The sequence below is a fragment of the Haplochromis burtoni genome, unplaced genomic scaffold (genome assembly GCF_018398535.1).
Source record: "Haplochromis burtoni strain Fernald_Lab_line unplaced genomic scaffold, NCSU_Asbu1 Contig_52, whole genome shotgun sequence".
Lineage (NCBI taxonomy): Eukaryota > Metazoa > Chordata > Actinopteri > Cichliformes > Cichlidae > Haplochromis > Haplochromis burtoni.
Genome location: NW_024582413.1, coordinates 103593 through 121862, shown reverse-complemented (window position 1 = coordinate 121862; position 18270 = coordinate 103593). Strand labels below are relative to the sequence as shown.

Below are 18270 nucleotides of genomic sequence, written 5' to 3'. Positions count from 1 at the left end.
GTAGACAAGTTCCTGGAATTCTATTATACAAAGCCCAGACATCTTACTATTATTTGGAGAAGTGAAACTGAAAATGACAAATTTTAAGGCAGTGGAATGCCTACTATAACAGGTTTGTGGACAGAGATATTAATATTTTAAACTTACTCTATGATTTGACATCCAAATTTAACTGCAAGCAGTTCAAGAGGAAAACCGTCTTTAGCGAGCACAAATCTCCCCGACTCTCTATTCTGGCTTTCTCTTTTCTATTAAGGCAATAAGGAATGACCCAGTTAAGGAGGATATTTTGGTCAGTGGGGTTTCTTTTTTTTTTTTATAACATATTATAATTCATTTGGGTGTTTGTAATTTTAGCAACTGCAAGAACAACCTTAGTGTTTTTTGTGGTTACAAATTAGACCAAGATAAGCTACTAATTGCAGAAAAATAGGAGCAGAGAAACTGGGTAGCTCAGTGAACCCTGAGTGTTGCTGTACAACAAGAAGTATTCAAACTGCATTAATAATTTGGTGTGGGTTTTAAAAGTACAGGAATGTTGGCAAATTGTATCCACATCAATATGATACGCTATAAAAGCACAAAAATGTAAGTCCATATAATCCAGTTTGTAACCATCATAAATGGTAAACAAAAGGCTATAACACATGAACACTGGTGAAGGGGAATCCTCAAACAAGCAGGATATTAAAAAAGGCCTAGATACTACACCTTATTTTCTCCCCGTTTACATCCTTCTACAAACACACTGAACACTTTTAACCTAAATGTTTGGAAACAACTGCACGGACAGCGTCCAATGCAACAGTTTGCCCTTCTTGAACCAACTCACTTTGTATACTGCTAAGCTAGCAGATTTTAGCATATTTGTTTTAGTAATTTACATTTGATATGAATAATTTGCAAAATAACTAGTAACCAAAGCTTCAACATAAAGGTAGTGGAATCAATTATCTTGCCCACTTTAAACACTGCCAAGTGGGTATCACTGCTAGAAAAAGTGAGGTTGACTATAGCCGTCAGCCTCCAGCCTAATTTACAAAAAAAGAAAAAGAAAAAAAGAATCAGCTAAATTTAAACTATTTAAAATAAGCAGTTAGTCTTTTGTTTAGTGGAAATTCATGGGAGCATGTCAAACGCTCACACAATACGCTCATGCACCCACCCAGCTGTGGCGGAAGTGGACAATACACTAGACTGCAAAAAAATAAAAAATAAAGATGTAAGGGAACAACAGAAACAGCGGTCAGAAAAAAGTGGGCAAATTGATGTGAACTTTGTTGTAGAGTGTTTTTTGACATGCACTGGATGGTGGGTATAATGAGGTCCTTGAGCAAATGAGCTTACATTCAGTATTACAGCCATAAATGTCGCAACGTCTTCTTGTCTAACAAGACTTTCTTTTCAAATCTCAATAAAGGGAAACTGAAATTCTTGCAAAACACATTTAAGCAAGGCCCCTTTTCATATGTTCCAGTCTGTACATCTTTTGATTAGAAATGCTGTGTTGTTTCTGTTCTAGTTTGTCTCAGTTTTAGTTTGCATGACTATGGGCCTCCCAGCTTCAAATGTGTTACTTGTGTCAATTTCATGCTTGATTTCTCAGGGCTTTGTTTTAAAGCAGTGAGCATGCAGACGGACGCTAAAATGGAGCAAGACAGAATGTAATCTGAAAGCTGGTCGTGTTAGACTTACTACCAAGTTTAACCATCATTGAATTTTTAAATTAAGCATACTTTTCTACTGCCTCTTATGCACAAACACATGGCACAGTGTTATACTCGTATGTTGTACAGCTGAAGTTTAGTTCAGCAGTTAATATTATGGATATTCCCAATGGGTTACCTGGCTCTGTATCTTGCTCTGCTGTTTGAGGCGGAGGTTCTCTGGAGTGTCAGTCACACAGGTGAAGCTTGACTTGGGGTAGTGTCTGTAAAATAAACACAGAACGGCAGAGATTGTAAATACATAGTAGACACACATAGGCAGCTGCCAGCTTCCACTGAGACTCTCACTGTGACGCTCAAGACTAGAAAAACAGCACAAGTCAAGCAGTGTGCAGTCTGTGGCCCCACTCTGGGGTCATTTGTTATTCAAGGTGGTCCTGAGGTTGAGTTAAGAGCCCCTGCATACAAAAAGCATGTCAGTATAACACACAACGCTCTGTCAGTGAGAGCCAAGGTACTCTGAGAAAGAGGAAACTAGGTGTGGGCTCAAGGTTGCAATGTTTTGTGGCGAACCATAGCAGGTGTGAAAAAAAAAACCCTGACACATATATGCACATATAGGCACACTAGAGGAACAGCATGCACCCAACACAGCAACAGAGTCAAAGAGATCATGGGCGAGTGTGGATGATGTCATAAGCAGCTCCTTTCAGCAAACCGCAAAGGGACAATTCCCCCCCAACTGATTCTGGGAATCTTCTTGGCAGTCTCAGATCCGTAACAACCATCGGAACTCCAGCTGCTTAGGAGAAAATGCTCTGTTTGGAAAAACATACAGCAAATATAAATACTGTTTTGGTCAGCATAAGCATGCGCACATGCAGCACACCAAGCAAAAGCTGTTCATTACATACTTACATAATGACTGCATGAACTGCAATCACTAGTTAATGTGTGCATTTGCGTGTATATGTGGCATAACTCAGTGTTTTTATACACTGGAGGCTTCTGAGTACAAGTAGCCTTCAGGTCCACAAATAATTGTGCCTGCCAGTTCAGTGTGGTCCTTAAGGCTGCAAAAGAACATGGCAGTAGTCCAGCAGGAGCGGAAGAGCCCAAACAGCTTATCTAACAGCTCATATGAACTGAAGTTCCCAGCCTGCCTCTTAGCACTGGGTGACCTCGAAAAATCTTTAACCGGTCTTCATGCCTCTGGGTAACCCACTTAGGCAATATGTTTACGGTTTCCTTGACAACAGCTAATTACAGCATACACCAGCTAATTTTAAAAAGGGACAATTTTGGAGAACGGGAAGTAGAAAAAAAGTAGTCAGATCTGGACAACAGCAGAAACTGGAATTTCAACCCAAACAGCGTTTCTGTGTCCATCTACACACAGAGGTATACGGCTCTCAATTTCCTGAAGCAACATTTATCTACACATTTAGATGTAGTGGTTTGCTATCCTAGCACCTAAGGCGAGGTGAGCTAATCAAATCATGCAAATTAAAGTACACTTTCACTGCTCTCGGACATATAGTGATAAAAGCAAAAAGGCATTTTCCTATAGAAGCGCACTAACCTCGTTTGTTTATCGTACACAAGCAACTCACAGCTGAGTGCATACATTAATTACCACATTAAATCCTAAATTAAGGAGCAAAAAAACCTTGTGGTCTAAAGGGAAAAAAGGCCATGGTACTATTGCTCTAATTTTTTTTTTTATCCATCAACAACGTTACAGATCCTTGACCCTATATAAATATTTTTTAAAGAATCTGTCCTTTTAATAGCAGTACTTTGTACATACTAGCAATTTTCTGAGAATATGCTAGTTGCACTGACAAATGCCTATTTGTATGGAGAAAATTTTTACAAACTGGCTGCTATCAAGCATCCCTACAGGTCATTTTACAAGCAATCTATCCCTTAAATTTGTCCGGGTATGTGTGCCTTTATCAAAGCTGGGAAACTAATATGTGCTTTTTGTTTCTAAAGCTGGGCGTGTCTAGTTTGCAACTGATCTGTGTTAACTGTGTTTATGTCACCTTTGTATCTGTAAACTGTTGCACTCAAGGGCCATTAAATTTCAGATACAAGCTTAGTGACTCAGTGAGATCTGAGAGGTGTGTGTGTGTGTCTTTCTGTCGGTGTGTATAACCAAGCTTATGATTCTGTGCAAGTTTGAGGCTATGAATGAGTCAAAAGAACACTCATCTGTCTGTCAGCTTGTATAACAAGGTAATAAGTCGCAAACGGAAAGGGGTGACACATGCACAAATGCTAAACAGGGAGTGATCAAAATGGAGGGGAGTGGGGTAGTCAGGAGGCCACGCATGTGTAATCACACACACACACACAAGCTGCCTACTGTGATGGAGGAGAGGCCTGTTTGAATAGTGGAACCAGGAGATGCTGTGGCCAGCTTGACCCTGTGAGACCTGGAAAGGTTGTAATGAATCATTCAGCAAGAACATTTCATCTACATTTACACAGCATCCTACTCAACAAGTTCAATGCGTAACTGAGGGGCAGCTAACTGTGAAATCTGAACAGCAGCCTCACAAAAATACACACACACAAACACACAGTTGCACTATGTGCAACAGATAACAGTCTCTTTGTCAGTCAGCTTCCAGCATAAAAATAAATCAACTTGAGTTATCTTGTGACAATGGACAATAGAGTTAGACAATAAATCAGATTTTAATATCAATTAAATTTTTTCCCGCATCAATTATGAACTCAAAATAATTTGCTTAAAAGGATTACTCGTTTGCATCCATTTTAGCCACGAAGCTCTCATTTCTACCCGGTGCTCGACCGTGGCCCAGGACTTTCTTCACCCCCCCCCCATCTGTACCCGGAAACATTCAAACAGTGGAGGCGAGCGAACAAAGACTAGAGGTGCTATTGTGAGCCAGAGTCAAAAGACACAATCATCAAAACCTAACTAACTAAAAAGAACAGTTTTCAAGTGCAATATGATTTGGACTGTCATACTGACCAAAATAATAGTAATTATTATTTTTACTATAATCAGCTACAGTGTGACAATCAAGGGGATTTTAAAAAAAAACTTGTTGTTACATTTGTACATTAATTCCACACTATCACCATTATTATTATTGTTATTATTATTATTACATTAATGCAAAATTTAATGTGATAAATTTCTAACTGACACTTAGAACATAAGTTTGCAACTCTGCCCTCTTTGGAATGAATGAGCTTGTAGTGCATATTAAACGTTTCCTTTTGAAGAGTTCCTGTCAAACTCTTTGATGCACTGATAGTGTGTGCTTGGCTGTGTGTGTTTGGGGGGGACAGCATGGTGAAAAGCAAAGAGGGTGTGCCGTTTTATGCACATAAAAATGTAGACACAGATACTAGATACATATAAGCCCAAAGAATATGGGGGGAAAAGTAACAAGAGCCAGACAAATGGAGGCCTTACAGTTGTAGTTGTTGAGCTAATATACACCCACTTATAGTCAAGAGTAATCTAAATCGCTCATTTTATGTAAACACAGTATGTATATTATGGAGGGTGGTTATTGGTTATGAGCGATCTCATGAGGGTGGCGAGATACTTAGACTATAGAGAAAATTGCCCAAGTCCAGGGGAAGTAAGGAAATTGCATTGTAAAAATAACAGTAAATCAAGGAATCATGAGACGCTATAACAACACTGTGTGATGCTCAAATGAATATCACATCAGCCATTAAGGTAGTATCCTATTATTTCTGGCTCCTTTAGTCTCTGGGGGGAATAATGAATTATCCTCTCTACTTATCCTCCTAATCTCCCACCACTTCTAACTATCTAACCAGAGATTCTCAGGGAGGAGGTAGATGGGAATACAGAGAAAATAAACAGCGCCTATATCACTTACTAAGTACAAATATAGAGGAGTAATGATAAAGTCGTTATCCCACAGAATAACAGGGGATGCGAGCTGCATTCCTTTCTTGAAGTAGCAGCAAGCTCTTCCACTGATGATGTTTACTCAAACAAGGCTGTTTTAAACAAACGGAAAGAGGCATAATAAACAGGCTCTGAAGGGCCTCCCTGCCTTACCAAGGGAACATCGGAAGCAGAAATTGGGAAAAGAAGAGGCCATTTTAATTTTTAGTAAACAAATGGGATAGTAGGATGAGATGTCACCTGCTGTAGGAGGCCAACAAGCTAAATATAAATGTGAATGAAAGTAGTGATAAGAGTCTGAGTTACACACTAAAACAAGAACAGATGTTTTACGACTAATAACAGTCATTAACATTACCACATATTATCATCGTATATAAGCTTATAATTAGGCCTATAAACAGGTGTTTACACTCATTGTGGCATAATTAGACCTCAGCTGAAATCAAGCCAACAGGGAAAGTCAGAGGAGGCACAGTTGTACGAGTATACAGCACCTGTATGGCTTTATTTTAATTGTATTTTAATTGTTCTGCTTACATGGCAGTTTTGATTTATATACAGGGACAACAAAAATGCAGAGATGTAAATGTTTCAGTAGGAAAAGCTCAAGTATTAACTGTTAAACATCAGAGGTTCAATTCAATTTGGTTGGCTCAGTTTCAAAGTCCACTATAGCTTGGAGCTATTGTTTGTTGCAGTAAGACCTTTGCTTCTCCAGTTAAAAAAGGTCAAAATATGATGATAGATACACGTGTATACTGTATAAACTGGCTGACCTACACAGCAGTTTAACCCAGAAATGATTTGCATTTAAAGGCAGGTTTTGCTTATCACATTTGGCAGTTAATCATTTCTAACTCGCTTTCTCAGGTTAAATTGCAGCTTCCCAAGCAGTTAGACATATTCCAACTTCAGAGAAGAAAGGGAATCAGATTCAGATCAATGAACAGAAAGACAAGGAAACTTTTTTTTTTTTTAAATGGCCACACCAAGCTGCCATCACCTGTATTACCTGACAGGGCACATGGTTGTTAGCAGCTTATGTGGAAATTTAAAAAAAAACATGCACAGGCAACAACTTTTAGCAGCCAAATACACTGAGAAGAAAAATGTGGTTTCAAAACAAAAAATGAAACCGTAACATTTAGACTTTTCCTTAGCATTTGTATGTTTCTACCAGTCGATCAAGTTAGACTCTACACTCCTGTCTGTTTGGACTGTGAAGCTCTAATCAAATGAGCAAATCAGTTCAACACTTGGTTTTCTTATCTCAGTTTCTTTTTTTAAAAGGGGTGGGGCAGGGAATTTCTCAAATGCCTTTCTTACTCTGTTTCTGCACAAATACGCACCATGACATGAAACATACGACATGTTCGTGTCCCTCCAGCTGCTCGAGAGATACTGCAAAGTCCTTCTGGCTTGACAGTCATCTTGAAACCTCTGGCACTTACTTGCAGTTACTTTGAAGCATTTAACTCTGGAATGGCTATATTATAATGTCAATGTACACCCCCAAAAACCCCAACGAACAAAGGTTTTAATCACAAAGGAAGCTAAATCCTACATGTCACTGCTGACAATAACAAGCATACTACTTCTATTTTCACACTGAAGTTGAAAGTGACAATGGTAGCATGTTGTCTTGAGTCATTTCCTCAACAATAAAATGGCAGTTCAGCAAAAGAGCTTGTCAGAACATGAAGCCACGCCTCCTGCCTTCATTCCCTCTCTGAACTTCCACTCAAGCTCTCACAAACACACACAGAGGAGAAGAAAATCATTATAAGTAATGAGAGAGGGGAATTCCACAAATTCCTGATGAGCCTTTAGTGCTTAAGCGTGAGCGGACATGGTAGTTTTCAGTGTCCGCCTGTGTCACTGTAGAGGAACTTAAGGAATTTCCTTTGTTGATACCCCCCCCTTCCCTACCGAGGAGAAGGGAGGGAGGCACTTTCCCACACCACATCGAGGCGTTTTCTCTGAAGGGGGAGCTGGAATAGTTACAGATAACCGGCAAGGGAGGGAAAGAGGGGCCTTAGTTGGGTCGCAGCACACACACACAAACAGAGTCCCATTTCAGGCTGTGGACAAATTAAACACTGCTGTCACTCCGTCTTAGGGATGCAAGCTGAATTGCTTGAGTGCAAAACATGAGACATGTTCACTGACACACACAAAGTGATTAACTTAGGGACAACTTACGCATTGCAGTATGGTCTCTTCTCGAAGCCTTTGTAATTCTTCATGTTTAGAGTCATTTTGCAGACCTCGCAGCTGAAGCATCCTTTATGCCAATACTGTCAAAACAGAGAGGACACAATAAGTTAAGCAAGGAGAGTTCGATTTATTTTACTTGTATACAAAGAGACGCTGATACATCAGCAAACAGAGGGAAGTGAAATGACAGAGTTAGGACAACTGTTAGGTCTGTGTGAAAAAAGTGAAGCAATGCAGTTTTGCGTCAGCTGGCACTGAAGAGTCAGAAACAAAACAACTTCTACTTTGCTACCAAACTGTATTTGTTATTTATAAGCAGGTCTCGATACTCTTGTGTGAGTGAAAAAAGGATAGCTGTACAGTTTATGTGTTTATTTTCTTGTGGTCACAAATTTTCCCACCTTTACCATAAGCTATGAGGTTAAGTGCAAAGAAAGCAGCGATATACTTGCTACAGAGACTCTGCTTGGTGTGCAGGCCACTCTTCGATTCCCCTACCATTGTCACAAGATGTTGTGCCTCCATCTCCCTAGCCACCCTTTCTCCCTTCCTACCACCCACTCGCCCTCATACCTCCTCTTCTTCACTCTTCTGGCACTGGGCTGATTTGCAGCCTGAAGATTCAGAGAGAGGGACTGAAGATTGGAGAAAACCGAGAGGAGGGAGGAAACATGAAAGTAAGGAGCTGGAGAAAGCAAGAGGAAGGGATCATGTTTGGGAGGGGTGGGCAAGAGAAAGAAAACGCCAGACAGTGAAGCAATGATCTGGCTGTTCCTGCTATCATCAAGGGAATGAAGGGAGGAGTGCAGAGACATAAAGAGAGAGTGAGAGAGAAAGAGTGAGTCCTTATTAACACGGCCTTGAGGCGCTTTGCCCTCCCTCTCTTTCTTTCACCTACTCTTTATCACTTTCTACACCAACTGCCCATACACTAAACACTAGTCTTCCAAACAAACAACAAGGAAAAGATGATTCAAAGTAGAGGATAAAACCACAGAAGCATATGGAAATACAACATCAGGTTCTGTTGTGTGCAGTGCAATTTGATGTGTTACAGGGTGCTTGGAATAAATCACTATGATGTTGAGGGTTATTGCATATGTACGCTGTAGATCGACAATGCAATCCTGGCACTATTATGAGTGGAAACATGCAGCACAATGGAGGCTTCAGAAATTATCAAATCAAAAGATATGGCTTCAGGTTGATTTTGAGATCAACTTTTGTTCTGTCTGGATGTTAACAGCCCACCCAGAGAGGTGTGTACTGACAACAAGCAAGTGTATGAATGTGTTTGGCATGGGTGTTTGTAGCTGGGGGTAAGCAATACTGTACTGAGGCATACAAAAGAAGCAGCACACAGTGGAAATCAGGCCTCGGCTCTCCTCGGCAGAGCTGTGATCCACAGCCAAACGCACTGTGCCAAGCCTTCGAATGCAAACTCTTTATCCCACTACAACCCAGCTGAAGCCTGGGGGAACTGCAGATGGACACATCATGTTACTTTTTCCTGCTCTTCCTTCTTCTGTCTAGAACTACAATGGCAAATCCCTTCACAAACAACAGCATACTGCAAGCAGATTCCATTTCCTATAGCTTCAGCTGATCTGCAGCTGTGCTGGCAGCCATCTTTGCAGGTTGATCTACTTCCAACGCAGCAGCCCAGTATCATAGTCACTATTAATTAGTCTCTATTATTATCCCTTCCAAAATCCTCCAATTCTTTAATAATAAACTAGTAATAAATTATCCATGTGGAGCCTAAATAGACAAGTGTAAATGAAAATTCTGTTGAGTCACACACGTGAGCGGAGCATGGACCTTGATACTCCCGTTGTTTCCTAGAATAAATATTGACCTTGAGAACAAGTTTGCTGAACTCATCTGTTTAGCAAACTATCCCTAAGTCTTGCCCAACCTGCTAACCCAGATTCCACCATGGCAACCCTCATCAACCGAGACCTTTGCTTGGACAACATGACCCTCTCGGGTGGCAGACACCCTACTCAGGCAGTTCAAAGCAAACAGTCTCTTCAACTGAACTAATCACTAGCAGACGACTCTAAACAGGTGCCGAAATGCACCGAGGAAACAAAGCCTTTTGAAGAGGGAAAATTATACAGCTCCAGCAAGATCTAAATATTCAAATTTATAGCCTAAACATCATGGACAGAGTAAAGGACCACCAATGACACTTTAAGTGCTTAGTATGCATTTAGCCTACTGCCCACAGCAGACATATCTTTAGGCGTAGCAGTGGCCATAGATGACATCATTGTGGTCACTCAACACCAATATGTGATACAATGCAAATATCAGCCACTCATCTTAGTGTAATCTGAACATTCTGAGTATTGGTATGATATATGAACACTCTTTATATATTGACTTTACTTGGGCAGTTCACCTAGTTGCAATGACACTCCTCCAAGTGTGTTTGGTTATTTTTTTCCCCATCTATCTGAGAGAACAGAGTGATTGATTTACTAGTGGAAAACCCCCTCTTTTTATAAAAAAAAAACCAAAAAAAAAAACCACTAGTTGATATTCTTCCACAACTATTTAACTTCGAAGTTCCCCAACTATCCTAAAGGGAGATTTGGAGCATGATAATGTTACCTGGTACATTTCATGCTGGATTAAGTTCTCTCTTACTGCTGAGTTTTTTTTTTCATCTGAAGTCAAATGTCAGAATTGGAAGTGACATCATGCCTGAGCTGACTAAGTTTCAGTGGTATTGTTAGAAAAGCAAGGAAAACAGGATTTGTTTTGTTTCTAGAAATCTATCCCTGGCAATACAGTGCAACACTGTTTTTGTGGGATTAAAGACTACTGACATACATTCAAAGGTAGAGCCAGGTAGGTTCTCTGTGAATGGCGTATTTATCATGTCACAAAAACACTGCGTCTAAGTTTAATTCCTGTATTCTTTTGGTAATGTGCATCCAACCAGACACTGGTTAAAAGAACATTTGTATTTTAGACAAAAAGTAGATAAATACTGAGGTGAAAATATTATAATGTTTTACAACTTAAATATCATGGTCATCCCTGGTCCTAACCAGCTAAACCAAGGCCTTCCCTATCTGCTGGGTGACCAGTGGCTCTCCACACTAGTACACCAACCTCCATCTCCACCATGCTGGACTGCAGCTTTTTACATGACCTGGAGAGCTACTCTAAACAAGAAACTGCAGCAGGTGCAAAACTGCTTCAGGTACTGCTATGCCACGCTTGCTGAACAAGGACTAGTGTTGGTAATGGTAGTGGCATTGAACAGCAGGATTAAAGACTCACTGGGAGGCAACTGATAAGATCCCTTTTGCAAAAACCCATACATGCACATAGCACCATGGGTGAACCCTCAACTCAACCCTGCCTTCTTTAACACCACCAACAAACTGCTATCACCTATCTATGAAAAGATGAGTAGGTAGCAGTCAGAAAGAAATGGACAAACAAAAATATGTGAATGAGAGAAACATTCCAGCCATGTGTTAGCGAGGTCATCCTGCAGTTAGCCCTGTCCAGCTCCAGGAAAACCTGGCTCTTGGGTGCCAAGACAGGATCTGGCAGTCAGCTGTAAAATGAGGACACTGCAGAACTAGAGCCCTAGAAATAAAACACCATTTAAAAAAAATGCTCCGTCTCCCTGCATCAGCACAGCTCAAGGGCAGTTGTGTATGTACGCCTGTGTCTGTGTGCGCGTGAGAATTAACCCTGTCGGTGGATGTGTGTATTACTGTATGTAGGTTATATGTGTTAATGCATGATGTATTTGTGTCAGTGTGGACCCAACGATCGAGCCAAGAGCCGAGACGTTCACTCAGCCTCACAGCATCCTCTCAGTAAGAGTCAAATACAAATGGACCAAGTAAAATCCCATGTAGATGTATGGCAGGTCAGTAACCCTTTAAACACACAGTCTATGCAGACAAATCAGGAGGAAACTTACTGAGAGTCTGGCCAGATGCATACTATAACATACTAAAAATATTCTGATAGAAGTGCCCGGCTTAAAGCATAAAGCAACCACAGGCCTGTTGTGCCAACCACTTCTGATTTCACATTTAGCACATAATTAGGGCAGATTACTCACTCACCATGGTCCAATAGTAAAGCAAACAAAACCAAATGATTGCTTTCAATAGAAATATTGGTTGGAAACACCATTTGGGCACCTCCTAAGTGGCACTAAAGCAGACACATTTTCAAGGGCTTGGCTGGTGTTACTTTCCCATTTGATTAATTGACAGTCTCATTATCACTTTAACACAAAAACAGTTTCATTACTATCTATGTTCCACATTAAGTGGATATGCATGTTTCTGTCCTCTGTTAATCACCATATTAGACATGAGAGGAATTTAGTGCACCCAAGGATGTCTCCTGGTACCATAATGAAATATTTCCCTACCTATGGCTAAATATCCAGAAATTAAACTTCAGTACAGACAGTTTGGGAAGTGGTATAGTTTGAAACATGCTGTGAGGGCTGTTTGTCTCCAACAGTGGCCAAAACCAACACACCACACACCACAGTGCACAGCAGCTCTGCGAGTGTGAATGATTAGTCTTCCACAAGATAGCACATGCCTAAAGACAAAGTTCACACATCTGGCTGGTGCTATTATAGGAAACTAACGAATTAATGTAGGCAGGTTAATTATTAGCCCAAATGATACCATTAATTTTTACCCAGGCCCAGGGCATTGCTGCTGTCCAGCAGGCAGACTGTGATTTGACAGGCTATGCCCCAGTATGCTATTAACTTTTCAAACTACACCAGACTGTAATGTGTAACATACACATATTTCTGTGTGGGAAACAAAACTACAGAAAAGACAAGAGACAGAGTTGATAAGAAATGCCAAAACACTTCTGCTTAAGTGTAAATAATCTGCATATAAACTCTCTAATCATGTGAAATGTGCGAAATTTTGTGTGATTTGGTGAGGGTAAAAGGTTATTTACATTTATATTAGAAGAAAAAAGATTCTTTCATTAATAATAATTATATCCACTAGTTTTTAATTTCCTGCAGCAGACATTTGTATATCATTAACTTTCTCTAACCTAAGATTCTTAGATAGGTCATTTAGATTTTTGTAAAACACTTAGTGGCATCTATCTATTTGAATACATGCAGGAATTTATCAATGTTGTCCCTTGGTGCAGACAAAAATAAACAATATATGTTGGCTAATGTTCACAAGAAACTCAAATGCTGAAAATCACATGGCCAGGTATTCTTTTTGAATTTTGCTATGTACCATGAACAGATATTTCCATGTTTTTTTCAGGTTCAAGAAAATTCATGAACCTGAAGAACCCAGGTGAGCTGGTATGGAAAAAGCCAGAACATACTTCTTCGCATTCCTTTAAAATCATTTTGGTCAATAATTTGACCAAAAAGCAGCTGAAATTTTGTTTTTTTTTGTTCAGAATGCAATCATGATCAAGTCATCAGATGTACGGGAAAACTATTTTTCCCTCTTTTTTCCCCAATCCCTTCTAAAGGAAAATCAAAAATATGAACAAAAATTGTGGCCCAAGAATCAAGATGTAAACCCCTATAGTCAAGAAATGTGTGCAGGTACAAATAAGCATGTAATAGTTTGGGATAACCAACCCCACATGTGCACTGGCTTCTTCACACCAAGCAGAAGTACCTGGCCACTTGATGGCGAGTCAACACCTCAGGCGATTGTGAGTTTAATGCGTGTTTGTGACTCTGAGTCATCAAAGAGATGTGACTGGTGGCAGTGGCTGCACAGAGTCCTCAACTCTTGTGACATTTGGATAACATGAATCAGCTCTCAAAATAATCTGTCTAAATATAGGCAAAGGCAGCAGACAGGTTCCTCTGAAACTAAGGTAAGGAGCAAAAATTGGAGCAAGAATAACAGAGTGAAAATACAGACATTACTTTACCTTTAAGATTTTTTTTTTTAAACCTACACAACATTGTGTAGCTTTTGCAGAATTACAAATTTGCATAAGACTAACCTACAAACAGTAAGGCGTTTAATGTTAGAAGTAGGGAGACTATTCTGCAAGCCAGAAAATTGTTATTGTGATTTTTAATAGGAGCAATTTATAAATTATAAACCACATCTCGGTACATAGGAAGAGTTTATATCACGCTTAAGTATAAACTGTACAGAGCACCTCAATTTGAACAACATTACCATTAACCAGATTTCTAACAACTTCCAGGGATTGAAAGGGAGCAGTACAACTGAAGCTCCCATCTTAGATACTATTGTTCCACAGCAGAGGAATTACACACTAACCACATTGTTAACAATGACAGTAAAAAAAAAAAGGGACACAAGTTAGCCATAACTCTAAAAGATTGGTTAGAGAGCAACAAAACGTGTCAGATGCAAAGTTATAAACCAGACATTAAGAAAGAAATTGCTCTTTTTTTTGAAACGACCAGATTGTTGATGAGAACAGCAGTTCTTCCAAGCAGATAACAGGTGGTGTTGGTCTACTGCTGTAAATGTTTATGTTTAGCATATTAGTTTGGATCCAAGTTACCTTATTAAAAAACTAAAGTCACACTATAACATTAACTGAGCAGAGACTGTGGTAGATCTGTTTTTTCAATGGAGACTGGTCGCTTTTACAAGCACAGCGCCTTCAGTTCCTCGTTTGAAAGAGGTGTCTAATGGTGGATAAAGCAGTAAAAAACTTCTAAATATAGCATACATAAAAGCAGTATTGATTTTTCAGGAGGATAAATGCAATTTGGTGTGGACTCCATCCACAGCAGTACGTTGGTTAGCTTCTGAGCCGTTAACCATCATTGTAGGTAACACACAGACTGTGGATCAGGTCCTCAAACAGTCCCACTTCAAAGAAACCAAAACATGTCATTGGGAAGCTGCCTGCTTTTATGAACAAACTATGAAATGTTTATGAAATGTCAGTTTTAATTAGAGTGACTACAGTATTGCATGTCTATATTTACTTATATGAATAAAGAGATATCCATAGCATCATATATTGCCATGTACAAATATTAAGACATGATATTTGTTCAATTTTCCCCAGTTTGCAAGAACACTATTCTCACAGTTTAAATATGTGAAATCATTTAAACATAAAATAACAAATAAAAAGCACTTATAAAGCACATACAATGCTATTTCTTCTTTGTTTGCGCCATAAAAGTTTTCCATTTCATTTTCATATAAATAAAGTTCCCATCTGGCTTTGGCTAATCTGTATATCTTCTGGCTTTCTGTCAAAAGGTTGCTTGTTCAGAGTTAGGCTGAGACTTACCTACTAAACTTGATACCATGTGGGAGATAACTGGTTGCATAAAAGCTGTGTCTGACATGTTTCAACAAATAAATTCCAAAGAACAATCAAAATATGTTGACCCAACTAACAGGCTCACAAGCCAAACATGTCGAAGTAGTGCATGTTTTACATACTTAATAAAACACAAGCCGTCATAACGCACATTCTTACAATATTTACATACATTTGAAAAAGCTTTAAACTTCAGAACTAATTAACCAGTTCAGCTAGTTTGTGAACACAACCACACATACGTCACAGTTATTAATGAACCCCCTTAAAGATGTTCAAGAACTTTCATTTCACCTGTGGGTGGGAATAGTTTGCATATTTCAGTCATACAAAACGCAGACAGCATGCGGCAATGATAAATTCACAGACACTCCTGCAAAGCTTGTTTGAGTGTTTCTGTGACTCTGCACAGATACTCAGTTTAACTTGAAAATCCACACTTCCCGCTAAAGTGTTGAATCTATCGCTTAATAAAACACACCAATAATTTTATTTATCCAAGAATTGCATATCAACTTAAAGTGAACCTAGTGTGATTTGCATATTAGCCTGTGCTTTTAAAAAACACTTCCTTGTTAAAAGTTTCACTGGCTACAGTTCAAAAGCTCCCCTCAACTCAAGCGACAAAAAGCCACTCTGGTAGATACGAGTCGGACACTAGAGCCAAATATGCATCTCGTCTCATTACTACCAGCAAGCATTTTAGGTAGTCAAAGGAAGCCAAATGACAAGGCAAAACCGTTACCAACAACAGCTTGAACTAAAATTCACTTCCTGTCTTTACGTGTGTTCGGCTGCCCGCGGGGCCCTACCCCGCTATACAGGAATGCAGCTGTCAGACAAAAAAGCCTATGTGGTTTAGCCTCTCAAAAGAGGGATATTAAAAGAAGAAGCTTGTCAGGTTAAGATACTTGGTTTAGATTAAAAACACAGACGTGTCAGAGCCCTTAGGCCCCTGAGCATTCACCTGAGCTAGCCTGGTACATGAAAAAAAAAATCGTCAACTCTGCTGCTTAAAACAAAAATAGAATGGCAATGTGTGTGTGTCCCATGGAGAAGGGGAAAGGGAGGTTGTTTTGGCATGTCTAAAAGGGGGTGTGCGCTGATGTGGAATGGCAGCTAAGACAGACGGCGGGCTACACTTCTGTGCTCAGTTCAGAGAAGGGAGATAGCACAGCAGGCCACTGACAGAGCACGTTTTACGGGAGTGTCTGTCTGCTGGAATGCACGCTCCTTCAGGCTGAATTACAGCCTGCATTCAAGCTGTAGTTCAGGCAATTTGACTCGCATTTACACTAACTTTCTAGCATGCTAAAATGACTTGTACTACGGTGCTTATGCAGGAAGACGTAAATGTATTTGAATACAGGGCACTTGGGGAAGACAACCGTGAAGCAGAGCAGTAACGTATCCAGTCGGAGCTGATGTTCCTTTAGATAAACTGCTTTGTGAATGTGTCTTTCTACACCTTTTCCATCTGTTAAGCCCAACAGATAAGACAACTCAACAGGCATTGATTTTCATTGACCATTCAGACTTCCATTAGACAAATTAGGTACTTGCCCCAGGTCCTTCTTTGGTCAAATATAACCTATGGATCATATATCAAGCAACAAGACCCCACCCTGATCAACACAGCGAGTGCAATCTCTCTTTACAGATTTACATTAGAAGTGATTGCTGCAATATTCAACACATTCTGGACACCTTTGCCTCATCAAAGCTGAAAGGGAAAGAGGAAGACGACGTGCAGCACCATGTTAACACCAGTTGTTGCTCCCGTGTAAATTGGTAGCTTCGACAGATCCACTGTGGCTACAATTGATTAGATTATACGTCTACTTTGCCTAAAAACTAACTAGGCTGCTCGACTAATCATCCCTGACCTGGATTAGCCAGTGAATTAGACACAGACACGTCCACATCAGTCCACGTTGTCTTCAACAACAGTGGACACGAAAAATATGACAACGGGACTATACCGTTCTCTTTATAAATCGTGCGTTAATAGATAATTTTTAAATACACACAATGAATCTGCCATCAAGGTTAAAAACGTTGATTGTCAGGTTTCGTCAAAGCAGCGGTTGGAGCCAGGCCTAGACTAGACATGGCTCTCCGGAAGCACTGTGAAGTGCTGGTTGGGGTAAATCCGTACCACAGCTTGAGGCTATCATCTTTGGGACAAAAATACAAATTCCGGTCCCTTAAGATAACCCACCAATACCACAATGCGGTTTAATTTGATTTTAGTGTACGCACTGTTGTGCCGCCGCCTTCCAGACGTGAGTTAGCCGTTAGCCTACAAGGCTAGCGAAATACCTGTCCAGCTGGGGTGTTCGATTCATTCACAAAAATATGTGAAATTTGTAGTTTTTGGGGTGCTGAAATAAGTTGAGTCACTGCACCACTCCACGGCAGTGTATCAGCATTAATTTAAGAAAGAAAGATACGAAAACGAGAAGGTTTCGGTTCTTACCTTGTCCAGACAATTCACTTTTTCCGTGGGGTAAACGACTAGATTACATCTGCTACACAACGGATTCATGTTGGAGGAATGCTCTTCTAGCTAGTTAGCACAGAAAACGCCGATGATACTGGTCGTAGCTGTGTGCCGTCGAGTGTTTGCTCCGAAAAACAGCTATAATGTATGATTAGAAGCAGTAGCAGACCAACTCTAATCTAGTTGTATGTAGGAAATCCAGGAGGTTGTTGTCGTTGTAGCTGCACAGCTGGCTGTCAGTCCACTAACCAGAGACGGAAAGCGCGCTCCCGCCGCCCCCCTCTCTTCCTCCCTCGACTGCGCGTGTCCGAGCAGAAAGGGAAGAGGTTGTGTAGGAGGATCCGTTTTTTAGTTTTTTTTATGTTTGTTTTTATTTCTGAAAAAGAAAAAATATTACTACAAAATAAGGAACGAGAACATTCGTACATTTATATATTTAACTGGGATTATAGCACTGTTTTACTTGGAAATGAAGCAACATTATTTCAGTTTTCTGTAACAGTATGAAGGTCCAATCGTCGCCTGTGCATTTGCATATCAAACTTAACCGTATTTGCGCCATCTGTGCTCGCATAGAAAACTTGTACGATCATCTTTATAGGGTTTTTTCCCTTTTCTTTTTTTGT

General features: G+C 40.0%; 1 protein-coding gene across 2 annotated transcripts in view; it reads right to left on the bottom strand.

The window, feature by feature from the left end:
• lasp1 (LIM and SH3 protein 1) overlaps positions 1–17897 on the bottom strand; it is a 30824-nt gene extending 12927 nt beyond the window's left edge. Inside the window, exons 1-3 of one of the 2 annotated variants that reach the window (XM_014333458.2) lie at positions 17621–17897; positions 7801–7895; positions 1846–1930 (exon numbers count right to left, since the gene is read on the bottom strand). In XM_014333458.2, the coding sequence (XP_014188944.1) occupies positions 1846–1930; positions 7801–7895; positions 17621–17689 (249 nt within the window). In that variant the 5' untranslated portion in view covers positions 17690–17897. The remainder of the gene's footprint in view (positions 1–1845; positions 1931–7800; positions 7896–17620) is intronic. The other variant, XM_005921901.3, reaches the window with a different exon arrangement.
• Between the last annotated feature and the right edge of the window lie 373 nt (positions 17898–18270).